The following is a 13,079-nucleotide window of genomic DNA, read 5'->3' on the forward strand; positions in this document are numbered from 1 at the left end:
AAAATGGACCGAAAAAGTAAACGTTTTTTAGCTGTGGGTAAAACGAACAGCACGTGAAGATGGGCAAGTATTGTAAATTGCCACACCTGGAGCATGAAATTATTTTTGACCATTAACAAATTGAATACGTAGAATAAAGCAATATAGAGTCGAAAAAATTTCGGCAGCGGCAGTGTAGAGAAAATCTACGTTTCTTTGAACTGTTTTGACTGAAATCTCTTCCTGGCCTTTTCTGATTTTATTTGTAATTTATTATTTTGAGTTTATAGTGGGGTCTCAAGATGATGGTTGATTTGACTCAGAAACTGGTCGCTTTCCTGGGTCTATCCGAAACGCTCTCAGAATGTGTCCGGATGTGGTTCTGGACCAAGTTCTATACACTTTATATGACGACAAATGAACTGATTTTGCAATTCCGAGTATTTAGAGATGTCTCATGTTGAATGAAGTAATTTGCGGTTTCGTCACTAACCAGAATGACATTAGCTGAGGATCGGTTATGTAGGAGTGAGAGGGGAGCGAAGAGTGGAGGAGAGGATCCGGGAGTTTGATATTTGATGTTTTTGATATTATTCCTACTGCAAACAGCCTCAGCGAGGGCCTCAGCTAATGTCAAAAAATCCTTATATGTGTGCGTGGTGGAATACTTCATTGTGGGAGATATAGCAGGCATAGGGTAGAGTAGAAGTACACTGAGAAAACTTTTCGTATAGTTTCTATGTGTTTCACATCACATAGATTTTTGCCATGTGCCCTGTAAATGAACTTTATGTGCCAAACAGTTACCATTTATGTGTTTTTAAAATTTATCTTTAAAATTTGCACATACTATTCATATGCATATAATTTTCATGTGTACTCCTGGGTGGATTGTGTTTATATGTGGCACATAATAATCATAAGGATTTGCATATAGAAATTTTCCTTTAGTTATGTGCGGATTATTTTGAGTGTATCTATACCGGCGACATTCACTGTAAAATTATCATTAGTCTTCCAGAAGCGAACGAATAAATTTGTTTTATAAAGAATTTCTTATAATATCATCTACAATTATCAGAAGTGAGATTATTCTCCGTGCCCGTTCAATAGCAGCGCTGCAGTAAATTTTTTCGAGAAACGAAGATTTATTGACAAATGAATTTTTTTTTCAAAGCAATCGACAAATGAGGAAGACATGAATTCGGAATCAAAATCACCAATATCGGTTTTTTTATGTAGAATCCAGATGCGACGGCACGGTCTGTGACTGTTGAAGCTATCAAAAACAAGACTAGTGCTGTTGGAGCAGCAACTAGTGAAATCGCCACAACTGTAGGAGCAATTAAATCCGTTGTTAAAGGAATTAAAGCTACGGGGACTATTTTTTATGATGAAACCGGGGCCGTTGGAGCAACTACCGGTGTGACTGTTGTAGCAGTCAGAATCGAGACAAATGCTGTTGGAGCAGCAACTAATGGAATCGTAACAACTGTTGGAGTAGTTCGATATGACATGACAATCAGAATTGCAAATTTTGGATTTTCTCCTCCATTAAGACGAATTGTTGGTGTAGCTTCCGAAGAATGATGAGCCTACAAGAAGACATTCATCTGCTTTTAAACTTAATAATTAAGGAAACACGAAAATGATAATAGGTAATGTACATCAAGAACGATGAAATTTGTCAGGATGGTCAGAAGTATCTATACCGGTGACATTCATCATTAGTCGTCCAGAAGCGAACGTATAAACTTGTTCTATAAAGAATTTCTTATAATATCGTCTACAGAATATTACCCAAGCAGCACACTGTTGGCACTTTTAGTTGAAGAAACTTATTTACAACTGAAATTGGTTCTAAATCAGTTACCATAACTATTTTATAACAACTGTGCTAGTAGGGTAGGTAGTAGGTAGTTCAATTTAGAAATTGTTCCCCGTGGAGGTATCCTGAACAGTCCCGAGCACGTTCAGATGTGGCCAATGACACCTTGAACAATTTATACGACTACCAATGGTCTAGTTTCTCAATTTCGAGTACATAGAAATGTCGCATGATGGGTTTGTTATGATTCAAGGTACTTCTATGTTTTATTCCTAAACTTGTTCATGCAAATCTAGGCCATAGGTATAAATGCGTTCTTCTAGGCCATAGATATGAATGCCCTCCTTTGATCCCTCATATTTGATCCCCTTTCATATTTTAGGAGCCGATTTCGATGTTATTCTTGAAATAAGGTCAAAAGGCTTCTGATCCTCGTTATTTAGACGAATTGAGTAAATTCAATCATTTATACAGAAACATGTCAGAAAAAAGTCTAATACCCCGATTTTGATCAACTGGGTACATGTACCCAAGCAAAGCAAAGCCTGGGTGTTACATTCCGTTATCGGAACTTGACCTTCTGTTTTTATACGACAGACTTCGCAGCCAACTGTTAGAGTGCAGGACAATTGTAGGGCCAGTTGCTACGATCCTATGAACTCTAACAGCCTCTCCCAGTAAAGATTCGGACATATGACGACTGGCTTATTAGGCCAGCGTCATATCTCGAAGCCAACTGGGAGGTACCCACTTAGCATTTTTATGACAAAATGTGCTCCGTTTTGTTCAAACTTTGCATATTTGTTCCTTTTCTGAAAATATTAGATCTCCATTTTTGTTTGGCCCTTAGGGTACCCCTCCGTTGAGTTAGAGTGGTTCGAATCATAAGCGAAACCATTCTTTTAAATTTTATCTTCAAAACACGAAAACGAACGTTTTAATTTTTTGGTATATTATGTAAAAATTCTTAGATTTTCAGAAAAAAATATAAAAACTGAACCTTTTTGGGGAACAGTTAAAGAAAATACCAAAATTCAAGTTTTTTGCAATAATGTAAAAATTTGGGTTTCAAGCCAATATTTTTTATTAAAGCTCATTAGCATGCAAATTTTTAATTAGAAGCTCTTAATGGAAGGTAATTTGCTTTGAAAATTATGAAAATCGGACGAGTGATTCAAAAGTTAGGAATTTTCAAAAACAGATCTCATGGTACAGATGGAGATTCTCAGAACCACCCTAAGTCAGGAGGCGGCACCCTAAGCGCTAAATAAAAAAATATGAGTTTAAAACTTTCAGAAAAGGAGCAAGCATTCAAAGTTTGAAGAAAATCGGAGCATTTTTGCGATGAATTTTTGGTTGATTAATTGAGGGTTAAAAACCGATCAAGCTTTATGCACAATTGACGGTTAAGTTGACCGGGCAAGTAAAAAATGCAAAAAACTATACGTTTCCTCTTGCTCAGCAGCTTTGGTAATATAGCATATATGCAACTTACCTTTCTCGCGCATTCAGAATTCGTGCATGTTTGAAATGTATGTATGTATGTATGTATGTATGTAGGTATGTATGAATGTATGTATGTATGTATGTATGTATGTATGTATATATGTATGTATGTATGTATGTATGTATGTATGTATGTATGTATGTATGTATGTATGTATGTATGTATGTATGTATACCACCATCACTTCAAGGATTCACCTATGTATGCAAGAAGAATGACTGTAGAATCGAAATTGTTCACCGAGCAGCTTTCACGTATATGTTGTTGGGCCAAAAGGGGTTGGGTACACTCGTAATTAAAGGTAGTTACGCACATTCCACGGATATATAAGAATCCCTTCCAACATAAACATCCGGTTATCATGATCAAAGATTTCGCCGTACGAACTGAACTTGCGTGATGGGGAAAAAAGGAGGCATAAGAGGCTTATCGGTAACTAAAAACAGGTCCCTGACAGGACGCCATGCTTTCGTAGCAATGGGTTGTATTTTCAGTCACCTCACTGGTCGTCTGCTGGACTGCTCGATTGCTCAACTGGTTCACTAGACTGCTCGACTGGACTGATCGATTAGACTGTTCGATTTGATTGCTCGACTGGACTGCTTAACCCCAAATTGATTGACCGAAAATCCGACAAAATTCGAGCAGTTGAAGCACCCGGTTATGAATATAAAAATTTAAAATTAAAAAAGAAGAAAACTTATCCAAATTAATTCTACTATGTATATTTTATTCACGACAGATACGTATTTCGCCTACGACTTGCAGGCTTCCTCAGTGTCTGTTTTCTAACATTCGAAGAGTTGGAAAACAGACACTGAGGAAGCCTGCAAGTCGTAGGCGAAATACGTATCTGTCGTGAATAAAATATGCATAGTAGAATTAAATTGGATAAGTTTTCTTCTTTTTTAATTTTAGGTTTCGTATTCTACTAAGACGCTCCAAAAACTTCAGTCAATCATATAAAAATTGTTATTAAAACGTTTCAATTTACGTAAAATTATGTAAATTACAAGTATTAGGAGTCTATCGACGAACGCACAAGAGACAAACATATTATCCCTACTTCAAAATGTTGCGACAATGTACGATGAAAGTTGGTCACTATTGCATGGAAGTTAGGACAAAGACAAGTTATCGTAGCTGTTTATCGTGGATACAGATGTTTCATGACAACTATGTTGTTAATATTTTTTGAAAAGATGGTTCTATAATTGATGGAGGTACGGTAGGGGAAAGTAATAAAAAATTTTTGGGAATGAAGGGGAAAGAGTGGAAAGGAAGGGGGGGGGAATAATAGGTAGCTAGGCTTAACAAGTTATCGTTGTGACTCCTACCTTTTGTCCAATGCTGGAAATTACTTTCCCCTACCGTCCCTCCATCAATTGTAGAACCATCGTTCAAAAAAATATTAATATTAATGCCCGACCACATTTCAAGGTCAAAGACTAAAACACGAGTCTGATCAACTATGTTAATGCCTGCGAAAAAGACACACTGCTGTTGTATGTAATACGTATTGTACGCAACAAAAGCAATCCTAATCATGTTACACTGTATCGGCAGCGGTAGTGTTTGGCAGTTACCAAGGTAACGTTGGTAACTTTTGTACGCCAGACTTTAGGTTAAAACAAGCTGGTCTTTTTCTTAAGGTTTTTGCTGTTTGTCCCTTTTGTTCAAGTTGCTGATAAAGTATTGCCTCTAACCAGCCGACTGGTGACAAAGACATATTTTATTGTATACACTCAAGTCGCTTTTTACGCGCAGGATACGTCCCGCGTGAATCAAAACCGCGTAAAATCCGAAAACCGCGTAAAAATAGTCGCGTAAAAAAACCGCGTATAAAAAAACCTTGTAAAAAGCGACTTCAGTGTACCTTCATTACCAACAACAAGCGCTTGTGAGAGCGAGTTTGTATGTTTGTTTTATAGGTAGAGAATAACTGATTTATCGCTCTTCGTTTTTGTCGGTTATTTCTGCGTTTATTCTAACAATGATATTTTGATTCCCTGGTAGTGATGCATACCAGCGTTACCAGACACTATCCCCACTATGCAAATCGGTTCAGGTTCCACCAAATTCCTGAGACACTGATACACAACTGAAAAATATGGTCTCCTTTAATCACCTATTTCTCCAACTATTTGCCGAAAATTTAATGTTACAGGAAACAATTCGTATAACAAAAATGGTTTCACATTATGTCCCGCAACGCTTGAATGTATCTTATGATTTTACCACACTATAGAGACTAATTGAGATTAGTATTAATTCACTGATAGCACTTTCCCCCATCTAAACTAGGGTGACTCAGTTCTGGGTATTGTGAAATTCATTAAAAAAACAAATGTGAACAGTTGCTAATACGTATTCTATATTTCACATCGCTACAATAATGTGTTACAACTCGCATAAATATAAACATAGTATCTTGATTGAGAGCTATTTGCACAACAGTAATTATTTTCATGCGTATTAAAGATATCTGCCTGTTTGTAGTAGTTCATATTTTGGTTCGCAACACAATGTTGTTCTGCAGAACAATCCACGCGCTACCACGAAAATTAAATTTATATCTGTAGGCATACATTTTATAGAATACGTTATCTGTACTGATACGACGTATGTCGGACCGTCCTGTTAGTTCGATGCGTTTTGAACTAAATCAAAAAAGTAAATGGGATAATATTGTCATACCACCGAATCGGATTCATCCGACACTATATTTTATTTCGTTTGAAGGTTATGTCGGAGACTAGTTCCACTAACTTATTCAACATATATTAAGAAGAAAGTACAAGCTATTTATACAAAACCAAGATACGTTGTTCAATTTGCGAGAATACGGTAATAGTACTTTGAATTAAATTAAAGCGGTAGAATTAACTTTAACGAGCTTCTGACTGCGAATGCAAATCAAGTAACCAATGCGTAGCGATCTGGGACACAGTATGGTCACACGGTAACCTGTTCAGCGTTAATATCTATAACTATTTGTTGATAGTGGAATGATTATCGTACATTCATATCGCATCTGTAGTACTCTATGGACAACATTACCCCAAGCGTTTTGTTGTATTTACAATATACATAATCTGTTTCAGAAGCCTGTATATATTCGATATTTTTCTGTTTTAATTTTATTCTTATTTAATCTTAATTGTCTCTGTTCATGGCCAAAAGATCAATGATTTTTTTTTGTAAATTTTGAGTTTTTAAGTTTAGTAGATCTTTTGAAACAATGACAACATATGATACTTTTCTGTGAAACAATTTAGATAAATGTCTGTTTACGTAAACAATTGGGAGAGATATTTATTAAATTCATAATATTGTCTTTGCTTTCTTGATTTTTGCATACATTAATCATAAATTAGGATAATTATTCTACACAAAAATATAACTTATCACAAAATAAATTTTAATTTCTATCCAGTTCACGATTAACAGATTAATTACAAGAAACTTTTTTATATGCACTCAGTAAGTTCTATGTATTTTGCAGTCATTGAATATATGATAACTTCTTCTAGTAACAGTAATAGTTTTACTCTGCTTTGTCACATAATGTTTATATGTATATTATGTTATGTTAATACTTGAAATAATTCCAGTATATCAAATTTATCTCTCTGTGATCTAGGTACGCATATACTATATGTTCAGCGTTAAATATTCCATAGTAAATATATTAACTTTAAGAGTCAGGGTGAAAACTCTGCAGTGTCTCCTCTTTCGTAATTACAAACCATTATAGTATTATTGCAGTGAAAAAGATTCTTTTTAAGATTTTGCTGATAACGATTTTTTTTTCTTAGAGCGCCCCAAAAGGATCTAACTGAATATTTTTGTTTGGCAACGGTTGTGTGTGTGACTGCTGTTGCTGTGAAGGTATCAGTACTGGCTGGCCGAGAATAGCAGTTTGTTGGGGCTGTTGCATATGCATCATACCAGTGTTTACCGGAATCGTACTAGGCATCTGAGTTCCTCCTGGTACCGCAGGCCCTCCCATCATTGGTCTCATTTGCGGTATACCTTGCTAAAATATAATATGAAAAATACCAATTAGTCTTCGAAGTATTTTCATTACTGAAGCAATGGCAGTAAAACATTGTCGTTGTTCAACAATTGTTAGTAAAATATAAATTACACCAAAAAAGTTTTTTTTCTGTGCGACAAATTTCGATGACCCGCATAAGACTGGAAACCGGAAAATCAATGGAGACTGGACTACCGCTGGAACTATACCTGTCCCGTATGACAAATCAGCGGAACGATTGGTTTGACGATGAATGCAGGAGGGTGATGGATGAGGAGAACGCTGCGCGGGCGGCCAAGATGCGCAGCGCCACACTTCCGAACGTGGAAAGACACAAACAGAAGAAGATGCAGCGAAAAGCACCTGGACCTGGAAGAGCAGGAATATGCAGAGTTGGAGCGGCTGCATCGTTCTCAGAAAACGCGAAAGTTCTACCAGAAACTGAACGGATTCCGCAAAGGCTTTGTGCCGCGAGCCGAAATGTGTCGGGACTGGTAATATTTTGACGGACGATCGTGAGGTAACCGATAGGTGGAAACAGCACAGGCGGAGAACCATGGCGGCGGGGAAAGCGAGTTCGACGGCGCAACAAACGGGGAAGAGGTGCCAGCCTCAACGATAGGCGAAGTTAAGGAAGCCATCATACAGCTAAAGAACAACAAGTCAGCTGGAAAAGATGGCATCGGAGTGCAGCTTATTAAAATGGGACCAGAAAAGCTGGCCGTTTGTCTGCACCGACTAATTGTTAGAATTTGGGATACGGAACAGCTACCGGAGGAGTGGAGAGATGGGGTTATCTGCCCGATCTATAAAAAGGGCGACAAGTTGGACTGTGAGAACTATCGAGCGATCACCGTTCTCAATGCCGCCTATAAAGTGCTGTCCCAAATCATTTTCCGCCGTCTATCACCAATTGCGAATAGATTTGTGGGAACTTATCAAGCCGGCTTCGTCGAAGGTCGGTCTACAACGGATCAAATATTTACACTACGGCGAATCCTCCAAAAGGGCCGTGAATACAGAGTTCCCACGCATCATTTATTCGTTGACTTCAAAGCCGCATATGATACCATCGACCGGAAAGAGCTATGGAAAATCATGGACGAGAACAGCTTCCACAGGAAGCTCATCAAACTAATTAAATCTACGATGGATGGTGCACAGTGCTGTGTTCGGATTTCGGGTGGATTGTCAAGTTCATTCGAATCACACAGAGGGCTTCGTCAAGGTGATGGTCTTTCATGCCTGCTGTTCAACATAGCGCTACAAGGTGTTATGAACCGAGCGGATATCAACACGCGGGGCACAATATTCAACAAATCTAGTCAATTCGTCTGCTTTGCCGATGTCATGGATATTATCGGCAGAACATCTGTGGCAGTGGCTGAACAGTACACCAGACTAAAGCGCGAAGCAGAAAAGATTGGGTTAAAGGTAAATACGTCTAAAACAAAGTACATGCTGACCGAACGACACCGCTTGGACAGTAGTATATTGATCGACGACGACGAGTTTGAGGTAGTCGATGAATTTGTCTACCTTGGCTCACTGGTAATGGCGGACAATGATACCAGCCGTGAGATTCGGAGGCGTATTATCAGCGGAAGTCGTGCTTACTATGGGCTCCACAAGCAATTGTGGTCGAGCTGACTAAGTCCTCGTACAAAGTGCACCCTGTACAAGACACTTATTAGACCGGTTGTTCCCTACGGGCATGAAACATGGACAATGCTCGAGGAGGACCTGCGAGTGCTCGGAGTTTTCGAACGACGAGTGCTAAGAGCGATCTTCGGCGGCGTACAGGAGAACGGAGTATGGAGGCGGAGGATGAACCATGAACTCGCACAGCTCTATGGCGAACCCAGTATCCAGAAGGTGGCTAAAGCTGGACGGATACGATGGGCAGGGCATGTTGCAAGAATGCCGGACAACTCCCTGCAAAGATGGTGTTCGCCTCAAATCCGGTAGGAATAAGACGACCAGGAGCGCAGCGAGCAAGATGGTTAGACCAGGTGGAGCGAGATTTGGCGGAGAGTACTTGGTGACCGAGGAATTGGAGAGCGGGAGCCCTCAACCGAGTTACATGGAAAAACTTTGTTCAAAAGGCTTTGTCTTAGGACGGCAAGCCACCTAAGTAAGTAAGTATGACAAATGAGAACAATAGAATATCACACTCGAAGTTTGAAAACGGGGTTGGCTCGTATTTTTTAATTTCGTTCTTATTCTATTTGAAAACTTGAAATAGTTATAACTATTTAATTTGCAACTTGATTAAATTCTACAAGAAAGAACTAAGATATAAAACACATATAAACGTCAAAAATGACAAAATTTCACATGGAACAGTTACCAGAATAAAAATAAAAAATTTAAAAATATTCATTGATTTATTCCTGCGATATGTTTCTTGTGTATTCGGCTGTATTTCTGTCTGCTGACGTTAGCATTGGATGAAAGGAAGGCTTGTATTCGCAATAATCTGGACCGTTTCAAAGTAGTGTAACTTTTAAAATATTGGTATTCCACTCAAACAGGCACAAATCTTCCACATGATTGTGAGGAACGTGCTGCTCGAGCCAAAGATGCTGATACCTGCTGATACCACTCAAACAGAGGTGGGTGGCTACCCGAGCACGAGGATATGATAGGATCATGTCAAACTTATAACACATTCTGATATATATATAACATAATGTGTTACAAATGTTACAAAATAAAATGATCAGGAAATAATAACTAAAGTTTCAAGTTTGGAACAGATTCTGATAGTTGTAACTCATTGAGATATAGAGTAAGGAGTAAAACTGCGATGAGGGTAAAAGAGCGATTCAATGATTTATCAGTGCGGATTCCGAGTAAATTGACTACATTGGTATGGATGGGTGAGTACTTTGACAGCTTAATTATATCGTAAACATTTGTTGTTTACGAAGCATAGTTGCTGAGTTATGGGTAAATGTTATTTTAGATGTAATACGGTTTTGATGTAATATTTCGTTATACGGCAAATACGATATCAACAAGAGGATATTACTTGTTGACAAATTGTAGCATCACATCTACATCACATAGATATCTCTCTTGAAATTGCGGTGAGAAGAATTTACAAAATATATTTCGCTTTTCCGTAATTTGATCAAACTCCGTCAAACGCCTAGCGGAGTAAAAGTTCGATTTACTGACGGGGTAAAAGTGCGATTCATGGATCGAGAATTTAACTCATTTTACTGACGGGACGACAACACTATGCAAGTCCTTGTGACTTATAAGGTACTGTGCGACACTGTTCGTCTGTCAGCGTTTTAGCCGCGATTCTCAACGCAGGTGTTCGGGGAAAGGCGTCGTTTCTATCACGAAGTGAAAAAAATCCAATTTGTTTCAAACGAAATTCTTATAACAACCTAAAAATATTTTTGTTTCAAAACGAAATTCTATTTGAATCACGAAAATAAATTTAATTTTAAATTAAAAGTAAAGTATTTTCAAATTGAGTTTAACATCGATATACCAATAAATATTTTCATTTCAATCATACATATCAGTTTGCAACAAAATGAAATTTCTGTTTGTGCGTAAAACACCCATAAACGTGGTTGAAACTACATTTTTATTCTCCGTGATGGAATAGACCAACTGTCGGTGGTTTTTCTACAGTAAACGGAGGAAGTTTGTTTTTTCGCGGGGTACTGAACAACGATGAACCGCCCTTTGTAGAATCTTACTTAAACAGTCTACCTCAGCTTGGTGCATTGATTCCGCCCCTGTCATTCTCGCCAAACGATGTTCTTGTTAAACTTCGGTCACTCGACATTTCAAAAGACTCTGGACCCGATTGTCTCCCGCCCGTTTTCTTTAAAAATTTGGTAGAGTCCCTTGCAGTTCCTTTGAGCATCATCTTTAACAAATCACTCAGCGAAGGTGTCTTCCCTCCTTGCTGAAAGTCTCTCTGCGGCATCAAAGCTGTTCGAAATTATCGTGAGTGGTGTAATACAGTCCCGCACTAAGAACTACATTTCAACGGCTTAACATGGCGTCATGCCTGGTCGATCGGTCTGTACTAATCTGGTGAAGTTCACTTCGATGTGCATTTCGCAAATGGAAATCAAGAAACAAGTTGATATCATTTATACAGACTTAAAATCTGCTTTCGATCGAATTGACCATGTAATACTTTTGCGGTAACTTTCCCGACTTGGTGCTTCCCAACAAATGGATTAATGGCTAAAATCGTATCTCAGAGGCAGAGTGCTACGAGTCGAATTGGAACCAGTATTTCATCGGAATTTACCAATATATCTGGAGTCCCTCAAGGCAGTAATATGGGACCTTTGCTTTTCCTGCTGTCCTTTAACTGTGTTGCGTTATTGTTGGGTGTTGGCTGCAAGTTAGTGTATGCTGATGATTTGAAACTGTTTGCTACCATAAGTAATAAAGATGACTGCTGCCGCTTGCAAGATATACTTGGTGTGTTTGTTGGCTGGTGCAAACTGAACTGGCTTATAGTCAGCGTTGCAAAATGCCAAGTGATGAGCTTTTATCGCATCAAAAACCCGATAAACTTTAATTATATTATTGATGGCACTGAGCTGCGTAAAGCCGAACAAGTTAATGACCTCGGTGTCTTACTAGATACTAAAATGACATTTAATTTGCACCGTGAATCAATCGTCTCTAAAGCATCCCGGCAACTTCGATTTATTTCCAAGATTGGGAGAAACTTTAAGAACGCCCACTGCCTTAAATCGTTATATTGCGCCCTAGTTCGACCACTTCTGGAGAATCTGGTTTGGTTTTCGAGGCAGTTTACTTGGACCATACGAATTGAACACGTACAAAGAAGATTTATTAGTCTTGCTTTGCGTCATCTTCCTTGGCGAAATCCAGAAAATCTGTCACCCTTCGGAGATAGATGTCGTCTACTTGATCTCGATACATTGGAACACAGAAGTAAAATACAACAGGCGATATTTGTAGCGAAAACGGGTAAATTGACTGTCCACAACTGTTATCCATGCTAAATTTCTGGGCATCGCAACGAACTTTACGCTCAACGGGATTGCTGTAGACACAGTTCCATCGTGCGGCATTTGGATCTTGCGAGCCAATGACAGAATGTATAAGAACGTTTACAAAAGTGGAACAGTTGTTTGACTTCGGCGAACCATCGCGCGTGATTGCAAGAAGATTAAAAAGATCTAGCTTACTTTCATATTCATGTCGACTATTTAATGTGTTAGATGAATTACCAAAAAAAAACCCATTCATAAGGTCGGAAGCATTCATGACGTGAAGAACTACAGAGCAATATCTATCCTTAGCAGTCTTCTAAAAGTCCTAGAGTGTTTAATCCTGGATGCAGTGTACCCTCACGTTCATCATTTTACCAGCAAAGAGCAACATGGGTTTATGAAAAAGCAATCTACAACTTCCAATATGATGTCGTATGTTTTCTCACTAGTACGTAGCGTTGCAAAGAGATTTCTTCATACATGAGTAACCAAAGCGCGTCGGTACGAATTGTTCTGGCGTCCCACAGGATAGCCACCTGGGTCCGCTGCTCTTTGTTTTGTTTGTCAATGACTTATGCAACTTACTCAAAGCACCGAAATTTATGTTCACCGATAATCTGAAGTTCTTCCGTGCGATTATTTCAGTTGATGATTGTATCGCACACCAGGAAGTCATTAATCTGCTTCTGGAATGGTGTGCAACAAATGGAATGGAAG

General features: G+C 38.5%; 2 protein-coding genes across 4 annotated transcripts in view; both read right to left on the reverse strand.

Moving 5' to 3' along the window:
* LOC128735825 (mucin-3A) overlaps positions 1-3,315 on the reverse strand; it is a 121,956-nt gene extending 118,641 nt beyond the window's left edge. The window contains exon 1 of the mRNA XM_053830310.1: positions 3,303-3,315. Within this exon, the coding sequence (XP_053686285.1) occupies positions 3,303-3,315 (13 nt within the window). The remainder of the gene's footprint in view (positions 1-3,302) is intronic.
* Positions 3,316-5,666: 2,351 nt separating this feature from the next.
* Positions 5,667-13,079, reverse strand: part of LOC128733450 (phosphatidylinositol-binding clathrin assembly protein LAP) — a 37,777-nt gene continuing 30,364 nt past the window's right edge. For all 3 annotated transcript variants that reach the window (XM_053827032.1, XM_053827031.1, XM_053827030.1), the window contains one exon: positions 5,667-7,353. In XM_053827032.1, the coding sequence (XP_053683007.1) occupies positions 7,129-7,353 (225 nt within the window). In that variant the 3' untranslated portion in view covers positions 5,667-7,128. The remainder of the gene's footprint in view (positions 7,354-13,079) is intronic.

The sequence above is a fragment of the Sabethes cyaneus genome, chromosome 2, assembly GCF_943734655.1.
Source record: "Sabethes cyaneus chromosome 2, idSabCyanKW18_F2, whole genome shotgun sequence".
In the NCBI taxonomy this organism is placed as follows: Eukaryota; Metazoa; Arthropoda; class Insecta; order Diptera; family Culicidae; genus Sabethes; species Sabethes cyaneus.